At 38.1% G+C, this 17,816-nt stretch overlaps 1 protein-coding gene across 1 annotated transcript in view; it reads left to right on the forward strand.

Annotated features, from left to right (window-relative positions):
* Positions 1-17,816, forward strand: part of wwox (WW domain containing oxidoreductase) — a 45,098-nt gene continuing 27,282 nt past the window's right edge. The window contains exons 1-5 of the mRNA XM_008311960.3: positions 1-276; positions 2,000-2,064; positions 2,616-2,673; positions 2,753-2,922; positions 12,118-12,224. Coding sequence (XP_008310182.2) covers positions 170-276; positions 2,000-2,064; positions 2,616-2,673; positions 2,753-2,922; positions 12,118-12,224 — 507 coding nt within the window. The 5' untranslated portion in view covers positions 1-169. The remainder of the gene's footprint in view (positions 277-1,999; positions 2,065-2,615; positions 2,674-2,752; positions 2,923-12,117; positions 12,225-17,816) is intronic.

A 17,816-nucleotide genomic window follows, 5' to 3' on the forward strand; every position in this document is an offset into this window, starting at 1 on the left:
CCTACATATCCCGAGAGCCACATCGGCTTTCGTCACTGTATTGTTGCGGAAGTGCATGGGGATACTTAGCTGTTTACCTGATTTTGGTGTGCTAACTGCTACATTTACTGTTCACAGCTGTTAAAAAACATTTTTTTTGTCTGTAGCTCGTGCTAAAACAAGTGAAGCAATGGCTGCTCTGAAATACGCCGGCATGGACGATACAGACAGCGAGGACGAGTTACCGCCTGGATGGGAAGAGAGGTCTACTAAAGACGGATGGATTTACTATGCCAAGTAAGTATTCTCCTTCTACTCACATTTGAAATTCTGTATTACTGTATTACTTTACTTACGTGTATTCCTATCTATGACATGTATTTGCCTAGTTTCCTTCGACTGTTTTGCTTTAATTGTTTGTTATTTGCTGTGCCTGTACTAGTTTTGTGTCCCATTTGTGTTACTTCTCTGGGCAGCAACTTACTGATGAAAATGTCAGGTGCAAATTATACTTAAATTAGTGAAATATCAGTGCCGTTGTAAATACCCGTTCCGTGTCTGACAGTCCTTTGTCCAGCCCTGTCTCAGAACCTAATTTTTCCATGCCTAAAAGTGACCATTTTCACCACAGACAATTTTTTTAACCTTTTTGTAGTCATGCTTTTTTAGTAAACATGGTGTTCCCCCGTTTATTCAAAAATATTGTCATGTTGGACTGACAAAGAGTAACAGAGAATTTAATGAAAATTAATACTATTTCCTAACGACCAACAAACAAAACGAGGTTTGGTCTCTTTAGCCCTGGTGAACATAGATGTATGTCAACTACAAAAACATGAGAGTTAACACAGAAAAAATAGGATGATGTTCTTATTTGCTTTCTACTTTAGCAAGTTACCTCCCCAAATATTTATAAATATTTATTTTAATTGTATTTCTTGTAATGATCCAATTTAATGTAACCTTTTAAAAAATATTTAAATGTTTAAAAAAAGAACAAGAGCCTGATATGCAACAGACTGCATACGTCTAAGGTCATGAGATACAGTAGAGAAAAAAGAATATGCAAATAGTATAAAACTTTTTTTCATATTCTTTTTTCTTTACTGTTTATTTCACCATTTCAAGATTGACAAAGCATTTCCACATCGTTACATTTCATGTGCCATCACTATCATTCCTTTTTTAAAACATTTACATTAAAAGTAAATACAGTATTGTGTGTGAGCTGTAGTATTGCACATTATTTATTTCATAGCAGATGAAATGATTTAATTCCAGAGTGTGAATGATGTGGAATGAACTGCAATATTTCTCACAGTGGCATGGAAGAAGCTGTTGCGAAAGTAGTTCCTTGTGTGCAAATATTTGCAGGCCAGACTCCCATTTTAACCTTAGTACAGAAAACCTTTTCTCTAACCTGTGAACTACTACTTTTTTTATTTTGTCTTGCTGCTTCCTAACATGCCTTCTCTGTCTGCTGTTAGTGTGCACTTGAGCAAAAAACAGTCCACATGCACCCTGGTGGTTCACAGCACCAGAAAGGGTTGATGTTAACCAAGCTGGTGACACAACGCAACTCTCACTGTCTTTACAGATGTGAACACATAAATAACTGCATCTGATCACAGACCACATGATTTGTTAAACCTATTCAAGCTAACCTGTGCAACAAGCTCATTGCACGCTTTTAACAAAGACACTGTTTTTACAACACCCTGTAGTTTATTGTTTTTAGCTCATTGAACAATTAACAAAAATCACCAGTCAACAAAATACAAAAATAATTTTCTGAATACCAGTAATGTTTGTTCAACTTGCTTCTTTTTGTATTCTTTGACGTCTCAGTGCATTGTGATGTCATAATGCAGATAACCCCTCACCCCCCATTTAAAAATAATAAACCACTTAAGACTAAGGTTCATTTTTCAGTGTTGCTGTTAAACATTAACTAACTGTGTTTAAAAATATATAAATCTGTTTGAAAAACAAAACAGTGTTTGTCTTTGTGTTTTGCCAGCCATGATGAGATGAAGACGCAGTGGGAACACCCCAAGACTGGAAAGAAAAGGCGCTGTGCTGGAGGTTTCCTAGTTTCTTTTTTTTCAGTTTATGAATTGGTTGTTGTACATATACTGAGCATCTGAAAACCGAGAAAACCTCTCTGCATCTTTATTGTTGATTGACATTTATCCCTTCTTTAATATCCATGCTTGCTTGCTTTTATTCACATTTTAACACTGAGCATGTTGGGTTTACGACATTTCTTGTACTTGTGAAAGGTTTTGACCAGGTTCAAATTTAATCTTTAAAACTTTAAAACTGTATTCTAAGCTTAAAAAAAAACTGATCCCTTTGCTTTTACTCCAAGACACTTATTTGACATAGACAATACACAACATATTTTCACATCATTTCACATAATGTGTTACTTTACTATACATATTTATTGTTAATATATATATGATTTCTAATAGTTTATTATCTTTATTAAATATAATATCATATCATCCTTAACCTGGCTCATTTTACTTACTTTTACTTAAAACACTTTGCAGGTATGAAATGTGAAGCAAACTGTGATGCAATGCCTATAGATTGTTTAAAATAGTCTCATAATTGATCTTTCCCTGCAGATCTACCTTATGGATGGGAGCAAGAGATTGATGAAAAAGGGCAGATCATATATGTTGAGTAAGTATTCATTTTTAACTGTCTTGTTCCTGTACATGTCGTTGGCAGGTGACATGCTGAATTCTCTTTCATTTTCTAGTCACATCAACAAGAGGACCACATATTTTGATCCACGCCAGGCCTTTACAGTAGAGGATGTGACCGTAAAGCCAAAACGGTATGACGGTAACACCACTGCCCTCGAGATCCTTCAAGGTCACAACCTCTCAGACAAGGTCATCATTGTTACTGGGGCCAACGCTGGTATTGGTGAGTGGCACAACAATCCATCCGTCTCTCCCTCCCTAACCCCTATTCCATCTGTTCTTCATTTCATTTTAATTATTTTTAGACATGTGCTTCTACAATGAGGACACTAGGTGGCGGTGTAGTATATTTTAAAACAATGGCTAAACGACTAGGTCTCTCCTATCTGCAGACTCCAGCACCGCCACATTCATTTACGTTAGCTTCCAAATGACGCACTTAGACTGAACTAATGACATATTAATTAAAAAAAAAACAACGTTATTATATTAGAGTTAATTTAGATTGGCTGGGTTTGATGCAAAGCTAACTGTAATGAACGATGTGCATGCATGTGCGGCAAATGTCTAATGAATATATAATGGTGTGGGAATAAATGTATTCTACTTTTAATGTAGGTTAACAAAAAACAAGTATTAGCTACGTATTCAGAAGAGCTTCTTCATTTACCTCATCAGCGCAGTTATGCAGAGATGTTGTCTTGAAGGGATCAAACAGCATCACCATAAGGCTTTATAAATAGGCTTCCACATCAGTATAAACTTCACATACAGTTTATGCAAATGCCCTATGCTATGGTCACTGATCAGAGACGCTGGGTTTTGCACCCAGCAACAACAGCCTGGTAAAAATTGTGTAAATTGTGGCCTCATATAATCACAGAACACATTTCTATTGTCCATTGGTTTATATCAGATGAGCATCACACCAGGTAGGTTGGTAGCTTTTGTGAGGAAAACTGATACATTTCTTTCTCTTTGCACGTGCCATTATCCAGTCTTACGAAAGTCAGCAGGTGCATCAAAAATGTTAACTGACAGTTCTACGTCTAACAGAAACATAACGTGCACTAACCCACCATCAGCAGCAGTTAGGTCATCAGTTACAATATTCTTATACTGCAATAAATGTCTGCAAACTGAACAGAGAAAGTCTGTAAAGTCACAACAACAACAAAAAAACAATAGAAAGAAAAACATGTGCTGTGGTATAATTTACATTGATATTTTGTAAAACATTTGTAATATAATACATAACCAAAAACATTTTGTAATATTTTCTACAAATTACTGTCGTTTTTAAAAAGTTTATATTTAAAGAAACCACAATACATGCACTTAAAATGGTGTTAATATCATATGTCAGTTATATATCTTGTAAGAACGAAGTGCCAGTCTCAGTAACTGATGCTTTATGTGTTATGTTATACACACAATTTCCAAAAATAATTTCTAAATGTATTGATCATTAAAATAAAAAAAAGAAATTAAATAAAATGTATAATAAACTCAAACCTTTATTTATTAAATAAAATGTATAATAAACTCAAACATTTACCTTCCACCAACAAACCCATTTTGGGGTAACTCTTAACAAATGTAAACCAAATGCTTTCAAATGTTAAACACACTGCTTGTGCAGGAAATGTTAACTGCAGGAATGTCCTCTTTTTGTAGTTGAATACTTTTGCAATATTTTTTATATATTTATTTTACAGAGCTCCTACGTGAATTGCGTATTCTGTCACTAATAGCGACTGTAAAGAAATTCGTGTGTGTGCATGACAGGCACAGTGGAATGTGTTAAACATTGTCCCTAAGTCCTGATTTATGCAGTATTTTGTGACTTTTCCACATGTAAGTGTAAGAAAAAAACACAAGAGGGCGCAGAAGGTCTATAATGCTGACGCTATCGTTTTCAACCATTACCGTATCATGTGTCTCGTCTGGCCTTCGTTGGAAACCTCGATTAAGGTTATTATTATTAACTCTCTTAATTGGGTTGAAGTTTTAATTTAAAAATAAAAGTGTCTATTTAAAACAAAATGCATCAAACGTTATAAACCACAGTCATTTTAAAGGTTGGAAATGATTAATAAACCCATATTAGCACAACCTTTGTTTTACTCTAGTACATTAATAATAGAGTTAACGGTTAGACATCTTTCTTTTTTTTTACCAAGTTTTTGGTAGCTTGTGTCTGCTATTATGCACATTTAAATGTTGTACATTTCTCGTAATGCATATGAACATGACATATTTCCTCAATGACTGTGTGTCATGCCTCATAATCTTTAGCTGCAGTTCCAGCCTTAAAGCTCCAGTGTGGTACTGTGTTCCAGCTCAGAGATGGGACAGTAATGCAGTTTGTTTTGCTGATGTGATTACTGCACCCAGTTCTCACCATTAGTCTTCCTCTCTATGCCTTCCTTGCCAAATTGAAAACTACTACTAACTTGAATGGTGTTTTTAATTGCGATAATGGAAATAAATGATCACAGTTTATTTTCCTTCTGTTTCTCCTTCTCTTTACTATCCACTGTATTTGTTTGTTTTTTTTATTTATGTTTTCTGGCTCTTATAGACCTGTGATTGTACACCTATACCTCTGCATTGATTCCTAAGTGGTTGTGACCCAGACCTTAGCCTCCTATCCATCCCCATTACACACTGCTGCTCAGTCCCTAATTCTTCTCCTTCCAGCTAACTCCCAGGTTATTTACTGGCCAGGGGTTTGTGGAGCAGTTGTCCTTAAAGGGCAATTGTCGCTATCTATGGCCAAAGCTGGTCCACGCAAAAAAAAAAAAACCTTTGCTTTTCAACATAGGAAATAAGTTTCAAAACTTGAACCTTTTTTTTCTTCAACATTGGTCAGGTTTAAGTGTTTGGTAACTGTTTTTATGTTATTTCTGACATTTGCATTGACCTTTATTCCATGACAGCCACTTTGACCACCTGTCATATCAACACATGCATGTATTTGTAGCTGGGGAGCAGCTTCAACCTCCCAGCCTCCTACAGCAAATGCCATGTTCTGTAAGGACAATCTGTATAACGGCCGAAAATGACATATTGACCTGTGGTCCAATAACTGCACTGGGTTTGAATTAGAGGGGGGTTGATACAGGTTTCTCCTGTCCGATACTGATACTGCAACTTGGAGCACCTGCTGATACCGATATCAATTCAATACCTTCTTTTTATTTCCAGGATACCGTGGGCTGCTGTTGCTGAGATGATAAGGTCCCTTTTTACAGCATATTGTGAAAAGTTAAGTTGAGCATTTGGACTTGGGTATCAGATCAGATAAACCATAGATGGTTTTTTAGATGCTTGATTTTGAAATATTTAACAAGAGACTGATACGGATTCTGAGTCAAACATGGCAGGTTTTGACCATTTCAGATGAATAAATAGGGTTATTTCGCTGTGCTAAAAACAACAAAGCTGCTGTCAGGGGAGTGTGTACATGTAAAACAATTAATGGACATCTTTCATAGTAAAGGCAATTAAGTTCTAGTTCAATAGTACAGTAAATAAATTCTAGTACAGAAAATTCACAACATTAGAAGATAGCATGGCCAAGTGCAGTGCTTATCAAAGTGTGGGGTGAGCCCCACTGGTGAAACACATATTTTCTCTCTTTGTGTTTTTTGATGTAATATAAAATATGATGTTAATTGATGTTAGTAGTTATAAATTTGAAATGTAAGAATATTTTTCCAGATTTTCGTTGGGGCGATTGCGGCAGGTAGGGCTTGAAAATCCCCATTTATTTAAAGTAGGAAATGACCAAAAATGTTTGAGAACCACTGGTCTAGTGAGTAAGTTTCAGTAACTGATTAGTTTTTAATCTCTACACTGCACAGTCAGTTTTAGAACAATGCAGATTATCAGAAACATTTACTGTGAGTAAATGTATACCACTGAAATCCACTTACTGTGTCAGTCCTGGAAAAAGATGCGAAAAACTCTCTTGGCCGCTGAGACAGGAAATAGCAAGGATTTAGAGAGGAGATCCTCGTAACGTTTGAGTGTCTTTTTTCACCGTCTCCGCAGTGCATTAAGACTTTGAATGCTATTTTTATTCATGAAAGACTAACACAGCACTGTGTTTTTGTTGATGTAGTAGAGATTTGGGAGGATTATGTGTCAGGCCAGTGCTCTCCTCTTTGTGGATGTAGAGATCCCAGGCTTACAGGAGCCGCAGGAGCCCCCGTGTGTAGATTAAAGGTACAGCCAAGCTTTGTCGCTGATTATTAGATCGAGGCAGATTTGTTAAGCATAACTGCCATTAAATTGGCTACAAAGCTCTGGTATTTACTGCACTGCTGTTTATGAATAAGGACCCCCTTAAAGACCTGTGCAGCGATGTGTAAAACCCAAGTCCCAGTAAGGAGGCGAATGCATTATTCATACGTGGAAGAATTAGATGGATAAAAAGATGATCCTGGTGAGGGCAGCGTGTGGCGCCTGTGTCTTAGTGTTTGTGTGTCTTTGAGCATCTCTTAGTGGCTGGTGTGTGGCTTCAATGACATCTGCGGCACATCTGTGTTGGTATTCAGAGGGCCACGTGTGTGTTTGTGTGAACGGCCTTGGAATATTGCCCTCCTGCTTTGAGATGAACATACACGGGTTCCTCGACTGTTCCTACAGTGCGACATGACAAGATATTTGCCTTAAGTCATGAACTCTTTTCCTACTGTACATCAGTACCTATGTCACTACACATACACATAATGAAGGCCAAAAAGTTCCCCAAAAAACACAAAAGAAAGAAAGCAAATGTAGCACAACGAGATCTATACATTTATTGTATGAAAAGTGCTACGTAAATAAAGTTAAAGTTATGGAGTACAACTGGTGATTGTTAACAAAGTCGTCTTCCGCGTATAGTGACAATTTATTTGCTTGCTCATGCTGCATGCCAGAATGATGGAACAAAACTTAAAAAAATGTATGGGAGATGGTGACGTAACTACCAAATGCTGTAGGTTGAGGACGTGGTAAACCGAGGACTCTCTTTTCCTTTTAATCAGAACAGATCCTTGTATTAATTACAGCTGTAATATAATAAACCTAAATCAGCTGAGGAGAGAGTATAGATATTTGGTCAAAGACTCTAGGTTACATATAAAAACAGAGTTTAAGGTTGTTGTGTGTAGTTGAGTACTTTATGGACCCATTCAACTTACATTCTGCAGATGATCAGGGGATGGAACTGCATGATGGGAAGGGATTTTGTTGACGGGATGAAAATAGGCCTTATACTCAGGAGATACCATTTGTGTGGATGAGTAGGCTTCTGGGCTCCCTGTTTACCCCTCTCTCTCTCTCTCCCTCTCTGTCTCTCTCTCTCTCTCTCTCCTCCCTGCGCGTGTGTGTCAGTGCATGTGAGGCAGTCGGTACTCGCATAAGTCTGGTCACGGGGGCAGCCAGAGTGACCAGTATGGTGTGAGCCCATGATGAGAGATTGTGTAGGGAGTTGGAGGTTGACAGAGAGGGTCAGAGGAAGATTAAGGGGTGGGGGTTGGGTGCACACTTTGATAGGTTACATGGATGGTGAGACAGCAGTGGGGGGAGGTGCAGGTGGTCGGGGGTGAGTAGGATAGCGGGATGGGACAGGGAGGGCGATAGAACCACTCCAGCGCTCTCACCTGGAACAGCTCAACCTTGGGCTGTAATTACTAACCGTACATCCCACTTTTGGGGTGACATCTCCCTCCTCCTGGACTAATGGAGGGGAATTAGAAGGGATCTTAAAAGTCATGAAGTGTGTGTCTGTCTCTGTGTGTGTGTGTGTATGTGTGTGGAGGTGGGAGCAGTAGCAGTGTACTGGTTGCTGTTTCACCCCAACCCCGAGGGTCATTTGGTACAGGACTAGCACTGAAAAAAATAAATATCATGTTATTTTGAAATGATTGATAATCAATGTTAAAGATGTTTTATATTTTTAAATTACTTGACACATGTCAAGGCACTTGTCAGGGTCATGTGACATACCTGTAACATAAACTTTGTCAGTGTTCTAAAATAATGGTGGAATAAGTTCTGACATAACTGCTAAAATTATTTATGGTCTTTTGAAGCAGGACTTTCTGCCCTGACAATTAGGGATGGCTCAATCAGATACTCAGGATGGATATCGGTTCAATATTGGTCTTTGAAAAAAACATTGTGCAAAAAAAAAAAAAAGTATCATATTGGTAGCGGTAATGGTGCCACATACAAGATGTAGTATTATATTGGTATCAGACATGAAAAAGTTGTCTTGAGCCATCCCTTGTAAATAGTTTTGGGAAATGAGGTCCTCAGATTCATAGTGTTCTTGATCTGTCCGTCCCTATGTAAGGCAACAAACATTGCCGGTAAAACAGAGTTGTAACGTTCTGTTTGTGTGGTACAACAAGTGGTGCGTTTAAGTTGTTAAGAAAAACTATAGGCATATATATATGCATACATATGTGTGTGTGTTTTGTTAAGATTATTATTATTATGGTTCCATCTGCATCTCGGTTTTGATACACTATTATGTTGTAGGCTTACAGAGAATTTTTAAAAATATCTTTTAGCAGTTGCACCTGTTTAGAATGCACTTTGTTGTAGTAACTCTACACTGAAATGTGCTTTGTTTTTAATAAGAGTCAAATAATAATTAGCAAAATAATTTCTTCTCTGTGTTTTGGTTTTCAGCCTTTGTTTCCTCATTTTCAGTTTCAGCCAAGACTTTTGATTTTGGTACATTCCTACTCAGGATGCCCAGTGATTTAAAAAAAGTCATTTTGCTGAATGCTAAATTACATTAAATTAAATTTTTATTATTATTATTTTAATGTGATCTGTTAGTTGATAAACAAAACCAAAGTAAAAGCCCAACATCCATATTTATACAGATAATTGCGTCTATGTATTTCAGAGAGATTTGTGTTTTGTTTCCAGTTATTGTCATAACCGGAAACCTCTGTTATGTTTACCCAGCGTCCTGTAATGATCTTAACTGACTTCTTTTTGTCCAGTCGTACTGCAGAGCTTATTTTAGCTAAATGCCTCTTTGGAAGCAGATCCAGAGAGAAAGAAGGAGCAGGCGTCTCTGGTTTGCCAAATAAACACGTTCACTGACGGGGCTGGTAATGAACTCATTACACACAGCCAATACACCTGTGTACAAGGGGGAATCTGCAGAGGGGTGGTGAGCCAGGGAGGGCAAACAAAGCGTTAAATCACTAAATCACACTCATTATTGGGGGATATCAGTGGGGCCAAGATCCTAATGTACCATGAAGCACATTCACTGCTTAATGGACATTTTACACTATTTATCTTACACATTTTACAGATTTATACATTCACAGTAAAGCACTTTTTTTTTACAGATTTATACATTCACAGTAAAGCACATTTTTTCCACAGTAGACAAATCATTTATTGTATTTGTTATGGTGAAAATCAATGCATTGTAATTTTTTTTCTATTGTAATTTAAGATTTCAAATCGTTTTTTAATATTTCAAATGAAAAAAAAAACCCAGTTGCTTTTCATGGTCAAACAGTAAGAATAATGCTGGTTCTGATCAGAACAGCATAGTGTATGATCTAGGCCAGGGGTGTCAAACTCATTTTGGTACAGGGCCACATGCTGCCTAAATAGATGCCAAGTAGGCCGGACCAGTGCAATTTTACGTAATTACCTATAAATAATAATAAGTCCATGTTTTCCCCCTTTGTTTTCCTGCAAATAAGCACAAGTATATTAGGGGCCGGATTGAACCCCCTAAATCGTCCGGTTTTGGCCCATGGGCCGTATGTTTGACACCCCTGATCTAGGCTTTAGATCTGTTTGTTGTACAACAGCGTGTGGCGCCTGTTGTTCCACCAGAGTAGCAGAACGATCCCTCCGACCTCTTGTCATGTTCCACCATCGGCATACAATGCCAAAACAGGCCCTCTTTGTTATACACCTGACCAGGATGTAATTTCACAGAGGTCCTCTCGACTGCCAACATGCATGAAAAGGGTGAGGAGGCGCCGTTACAGCAACGGCGCTCTCGTTATTTCACAATTAATGTCAAGCCCTTGTTATTTTTCAATGGAAATACACGGCTCTGCTGCTGCTGCTGCTGTTGAGCTGCCATATTATAATTTGTTCTCCATTATGGAAAACACAAGTGTTGATTAATTCCACTTTCATGGTTTGTACACACAACAAGCGAAAAGCAGTTGTTTACCATCACCAAGCAGTTTATTAAGCCTTGGAATGACGTCTTTATGACTGGCAAGTTCATCCGCTGTTTTCAAAACCTTCATCATAGTTAGGAGGAAGATTTTTTTTTTTATCTTCTGCTTTTACTATTAAAAAATGCACCTGAAGTATTAGAATTTCATGATTTTTATTTTTTGAACCTATCCACATTTTTAACAAAATATTTACTCTGGGAGTCACACTGCTTATTTTTTCATGTCATGTTGTTATTATTTTCATTTTCATTTTCATTTACTCTGAGTGAAATGATCTCGCTCACGGCCACAGTCCCCTCCGCTACACCTAATAAGGTGTCATATAATTTAATTCCATGCTTCACTTGTCAGACAGGGCTTCCAATCCTGCTGCAATTTTGAGTTTTAATAGATATTAGTCCTCAACACTCACCTCCCAATTAGGTTCCCAGTATTGCTCTTAAAGAAAATCAGATTAATTACACTGCTTATTAATCCGTCCTGTGATACAGTCGCTTCAAAGACCCCCCTATTTGTCGTAATCAGTGATTGTCCCTGTTCAGTCTGTCAGTCAAAAACTTGAATTGATTGTGTCTGGCCACACTGCGTATTTACTGTAAAAGTGAAACATGGGAAACCGCTCGACACCATTAAACTTTTCTGCGACACTTTGAAGGATAGTAAATGTCAAAGGAAATAAAAATACGGTGAAGGAAAAAATTAAATCTCATAAATTAATTCAACCTACGGGTTGAAATGACCCATTTAGACTTGTAATTTAGAAATGAACTCTCTCCGTCTATCTTAGGTTTTTGTCAGTTTTATCGCGTCTACATGGAGCTGAGAGGAAGTCGCGGACTGATAAATTCTGCGCGTATCCGCAGACTTCGTTTTGTGGGAGAAATGTCCTTATCAGAGGCACTTTGATGTTTTAAAATATCACGCCAGAGTTTTGTCTGAATGTCATGTGTGTTCGATTCTTCATTTGACACCCACTATTATCAGCCGGGTTTTCATAATTACTGTCATCCCAGTGTAATTACCAACATAATTAACAACTGACTGCCCTTTTCTGTAGTACCCAAAAGAATCACCTGGTTAAGAGATGGTCAGATCAGAGAGATTTCTTTTTTTGACGAGAGGATGACGTTTCAAGCTACTATCATTTAGCAGTTTCTTGATCTTTTTTTTTTTTTTTGCCACAGGTTTTGAAACAGCGAGATCTTTTGCTCTTCACGGTGCTCATGTGATCCTTGCATCCCGAAATCTGTCCCGGGTCAGTAAGGCTGTGAGCCTCATCCAACAGGAATGGGTAAGTGACCAGCAGAATCAGTTTGATGATTAAAAAAAAAAAGGATAGAAATTGTATTCGCATTTGGAGGTGACAGAAACACATGGTGCGGAAGTGGACGTTGCTGGTTTTTGTTTATTACATTTAAAAAAAATCCTCAATTGAAGATCCCTTTTTGAAGCTTAATACAAATACACATGAATTCCTGGCTGTCTGCTCTTGGGTTAAAAGAAAAAGTGAGTGAGTGAGATTGAGAAATGCAAAGTGAGAGGGGGCACTCGATAATTACCTGAGATTATTTCTCTAATATCACTGCACTTGTGACATGTTTCTAGATTTACGAGTGTGGGAAAATAAACAAGTGAAATGTGTGTGCTGGAGCAGAAAGAATAAGCCATTAGCACTGGGTTGATTACAGTGAGCGAGACTTGAAGAGGAAAGGGTGTGATGGAGCACTTTTGATGGATATGGTGAGAGAGGGAGGCAGAGAGAGAGAGAGGGAGAGGGAGAGAGAGAGAGAGACAAACGCCTTCGAGCCAGAGTTGATCTGCTGTGTTTCAACTCAGTCTGTTCTCTAATTGAAGTGTTCCTCTGGGGCTGTCGGTGCTGCACTACTCGAGAAAAAAAACAAAACTGTGCAGATCTCTTAATATATTCCATAGAAATAAATCTGTGTATTTAATTGTAATTTAATGAAAATTACAAGAGATCATGCATTCACTGGCTGTGCATAAATGTGCTGTTAGTGTTTGACACCAGTAGCCAAATAATATCAAGACAAGTGATGAGCAATGAAAAAAATATTCAGTTGGTGGTTGTGTTTGATTACATTTTTTTGTCCTATAATCATATAATAAATTTGTTTAAAAGTCCCTTTGCACACTTTTATATGAAATGCCATTTGAACAAAAGTGTAATGACATTTGATCTGCAAACACTATAAACAAAGATGGTGGCCGTTAAGGTGGCATCCCTCCTGTTACCCATGGCTTTTCTTTGTGTTTGGAGCCAATGAGCCACGGACTCTCAAAATTCAACTACAACTAAAACATTATTAATCTTATTGATAATATTGATAATAAATTGAACCAAGTTGGTAGAGTGAGATGGTTTTAAAGAAATTCTAGTCCTTCCTGTTTGTAGTGTACACCAGGGTTTAGTGGGTAGAATGTCAGCAAATCTAAAAGAAGCTGAGTTGATGCAGTAGTGGATAGTTCAAGTGGAGCACAAGTAATGAATTTGCATTCCCTAAGCTCACTACATATTTCCTTCTCATGGAATCCCCCTTTTATAGGTTAATGAATAAATGTCCCAATATCAGAATAAATCTTTCCTGCAAATTTTCCACTCTGGTGACATTATTAATAGATTCAGGGAAAGAATAGAGGGGAGGATTAATCTTCGAGGTGATGGATGGGCTCTGCTCGCCTTCCCATGCACCTACGTTAAGGTCATTTTGATAAGAGAGTATATTTTGGGGTCCTCTGGACAAAAGGTCATCATATCTACTTCCAGGTCCCTCTCAGAGTTCCGCTCCGGCTGCCAGGTACGGAACTGCTGTTCCGATTGCACAGGACCTATGACCTCAAATTACCTGCGTACTATTACTCTGAACTCACAATTTCTTTAAGTGTCTGCATGTCTCTGGCTGTGTGGGCCAGCAAGGCTGTTCAGAGGAGAGAATGATGGCTCGTCCGCAGTGCAGGGTGGTCAGGTTCAGCACAGCACCGTGTACTGACGGTTGGTATAATAAAGAGGTCACAGACTGATAATGGGAAGGTCAGAATGGCTACCAGCTTCTGTGAAGAACAAAGTCTGGGTATATTCTCAGGTCTGCTAGGAACGCCCCAAGTGCAAAGGTGGAAAAATTGAAATAATATGTCTCTTGTACTTTTCCTAAAACTGATTTGGCGATTAAATGTATTTTTTAATAGTAGAGACCATGTTGCTTCTTGGTTTGAGAAATGGTCTTTAAACACTATGGATGTAATAGGTCCTTGTTCAAGCTGTTGCTTTCACCAATTGGCCACCAGTTGGCTTTAGGTCACAGACTTCCTAAACCATTGATGTAATCTATTAATTTCAGGTTTTAATGGTTATTCATTTAAACCAGGGGTCACAAACCTTTTAGAAACCGAGAGCTACTTCAAGGGTACTGAGTACATGAAGAGCTACTTGATTGTTACACACTTTTGGCACATACAATAGCCTCTTACCTCCTTTTACATTTTCATTTTGATCATTTATTTGAAATTCACATGATGGTCATATTGACCAAATCAACCTACTGAAATGCTTTAAATTTTTGGCCATTTGATTTTTTGACTGTACTTTGCCTAACTTTGATCCTCTTTTTAGCTCTTGAACTGTGCGAAGTTCTAAACTTCTCATAATGAATGTTTCATAACCATTGTGTTTTCTGACTTTGAATCATACTATTGTATTTTAAGAATGCTTTTGTTTCAGACTGTTTTGATAATGGGGCATTAGCTGCCTCTCAGCTCACAGCCTAATCTGACCAGAATGTGTTGTTTTCTTGCCTCTACACGGAGCTACAAGGTGAAACCCTTCCAGCAGACTCATTATGGGAGTTTAGTGGCAGGGAGGGGATAAACTTTTACCTTATGATTGTGTTTGATAATAAACATGATGTTGGTTTCTTTTGTTGAGTTCAAAGGATGCTGGGGTTTTTTTACGGGCTGCGATGAAGCCACAGTAAAAGCAGTAGGGGATTACGCAGCAGATGGGTGAAAGGAGAGATGGAAGGAAAGCAGAAGGAGGCGGAAAGATAAATAAAGATGTAGTGAGTGTGTTGTAATGACACACAAGGTACTCATAAAAATAACTAAATAGATCTGTTTAAAGAATTTACCTTGTAGTTTTCTGTATAGCAACAGAAATGGCTGAGTTGAGTTGTTGGCCTTTGCCCTATTCTTTAACTGCACATCATTGTGCCACACATTCGTACCAATCTATCTCCTATTCTGTTCACAGTAAAGGCAGGTTAAGTTGCTGGTTAACAACCAAAGAGCTGCCTGTGTGCCAGGGATTTATTGCCTTTAAAATTCTGCTTATCTTCAAAACCAACGTCTTCCTCCGAGGACTGTAATGGACTCCCTTGGGATGTAGTCCAGTGCTTTGTGTGGGCCATGCAAGGCCCTTTGGCCCCAGAGTAAAACCATGCTTTTAGTTTCCTCCCTTAAAATTATCCAAAATGCTTACTTGTCCTACTGCTCATCTCAACAACAAATGCTAATGAGAGGCCTGTAAAGGCATTAATTAGTGTACTAGGGGTTTAATTGCTGTGCTCTTTGGTGTGTGTTTGTGTGCTCGTGTGTCCATGTGTGTGGGCTGGGAGATGGGGGACGGGGCATTAATATGGCTGATGCTGAGGAGAGTTCTGTCAGGGTCCTCTCTGAAACCAATTAGTCTAAACAACAGTGTCCACTGAGGCTGCTGGGAGAAGAAAGCCTGCTGCTTGCAATGTCAAACAGCAGTATGAACACAGACTGTTGGGACAGAACAAGACGTGGGAGCTGAGAGCTGATAAACAGCGGTCACTCAAACGGGAGGACTGCTTCACATCTGTTAGTTTTCACACTATACTAATAACCCCTTTAAAACCACATTTAATGTTGAACTAAGTGGGTTGTACAATTGTTATTTATTTGAATCCCTTGAGAACTTTTAATATACAGTGTTATCAAAAAAATGTCTGTGTTGTCACAGTCGTAGAACAGTAAGAGCGGTAGATTACATTTAATGTAATAATAAAAAAAGAAAATACAAGAAACCGCAACCTAAATCATAATAAGGATAAATATTTATATATTTGCACATTAAGGCTCTTCTAAATTGAAAATCACCATCACACAACAAAATCTGTGGAAATAATGTCATTACTATCATCAGTGTAGCTACTGGTCAAATCCCATCAGTGTTGAGGTTGGGGTTGGAGGGCACTGACTCACCACAGGACTTGATTGGGAAATGGGTCATAGAAGTCTCGTTGCCGCTAATGAGAGGATTGTATTCATTTTTGATAGCTCCCGTGCTGCCCATTTCATTTATGTCCGAAACAGCTACTGAGGTGGTCAAAAACTTCAAGTCAAGTCACCAGTATATCCTAAACTAAAAAAAACAACAAAAAACTTTTTTTCAAAATGTGCAAAACATGTTCTTTTTTCAAAGGTTGAGAACAATTGGCTAACTGTTGTCTATGACCTAACTTCTATGACTTGTCTTTTAAACAAAGGTCATTCATACTAAGAATATGATTGTTTTTTGGCCTTGCTCTAATACCTGTCTTTGGCCTGTATATCCTTCAGACATTTAAAATATTAATGTGTTCATTCATACTGTACTCCTGTGCTGTAGACAGGAGTACAATTCATACTGTACTCCTGTGCTGTAGACTTGGCCTATTACACAACTTTGCAAAGTGGTGAAATGTCAACTATCAGAGGACGTTCAATTACCATATAATGTAGCTTCCTCTTCTGAGGTAATTTAATGATGTTTTCATCTAGCAGATCAAGATATCATACAGTAAAGATCACAATTTTCAGAAGTGTGCTTTCAGTTTCAAGCCATTTGTTTTATCCTTAGTCGTAATTGCAGTGGTCATACAGCCTGTGTGGCCCTTTTGGCTACTATGTCCTGTTACAATCTTCCCATAGAAGCCATCAGGACACGACCCCTGGGAAATGCTGACCTTGTCAATTCTAATTCCGCCAGGTGTTCAGGAAACTGTTCCTTCAGTCACTCTTGCCCTCTTGATCTTTACATCCTGCTGTTTTCATTTTGGGTTTTGGCCTTTCTGAAACACCTCTAAAGATTTGCGTGCCACCCTTTCAGCTGAAGAGCCTCTTGGACTTTTTTCCTTCTTCATCTTTCTCCCCCTAAAATGATTAAGTGAGCTGCAGCCCATTTCTCAGGATGGTGAGCAGGTCTGTATCAGTCTCCACTGTTGCCAAGTAGATCATTCCTCATCATTTTAGGATTTACAGTATATCTTGCAGAATTTGACCTTTAAGCTTGTGATTTCACAACCACATTAAATGTTATAACACTATATGAGCCCATACAAGGCAACTTTTTGTCCTCTTTGACCCTTAAACAAGGTAGTAGCTAATAGCATAATAGTCAAAACCGGTGTTTTTCATGTTACCTTGAAACATTTATGTTAAACAATATGATAAAATCTCAACAATTCAACCACCAGGAAACAAATAAAGAAAATATTAAAACAAAAAACTCTTTGCATGTCTGTGCCCCTGCCCCTAATAAAGAAAATATTAAAACAAAAAACTGTTTGCATGTCTGTGCCCCTGCCCCCCTCTTTGCCAACTACTGTGTTACATGATACATTTTTTTTCATTAAAAGCCATGCTAACTGGTTGCTTTCCTCGCTCTGTGTTTCTGACACTGTTGAACCGTGACATTTGTCAGTGATGTCGAAGACTATATTAAACAGCCAACATAGAGCTTTTTATATTTCGTGTTTTAATCTTTAATCTCTTCCTGTTCTTCTCCTTTACTCCAATCCACAATCCTTATACTGAATTGTTGAATGAAATGAGGCTATCCCTTAGTAAAATCCATCTTCTTCCT

Source organism: Cynoglossus semilaevis, chromosome 6 (genome assembly GCF_000523025.1).
Source record: "Cynoglossus semilaevis isolate Cse_v1.0 chromosome 6, Cse_v1.0, whole genome shotgun sequence".
NCBI classification, from domain to species: Eukaryota; Metazoa; Chordata; class Actinopteri; order Pleuronectiformes; family Cynoglossidae; genus Cynoglossus; species Cynoglossus semilaevis.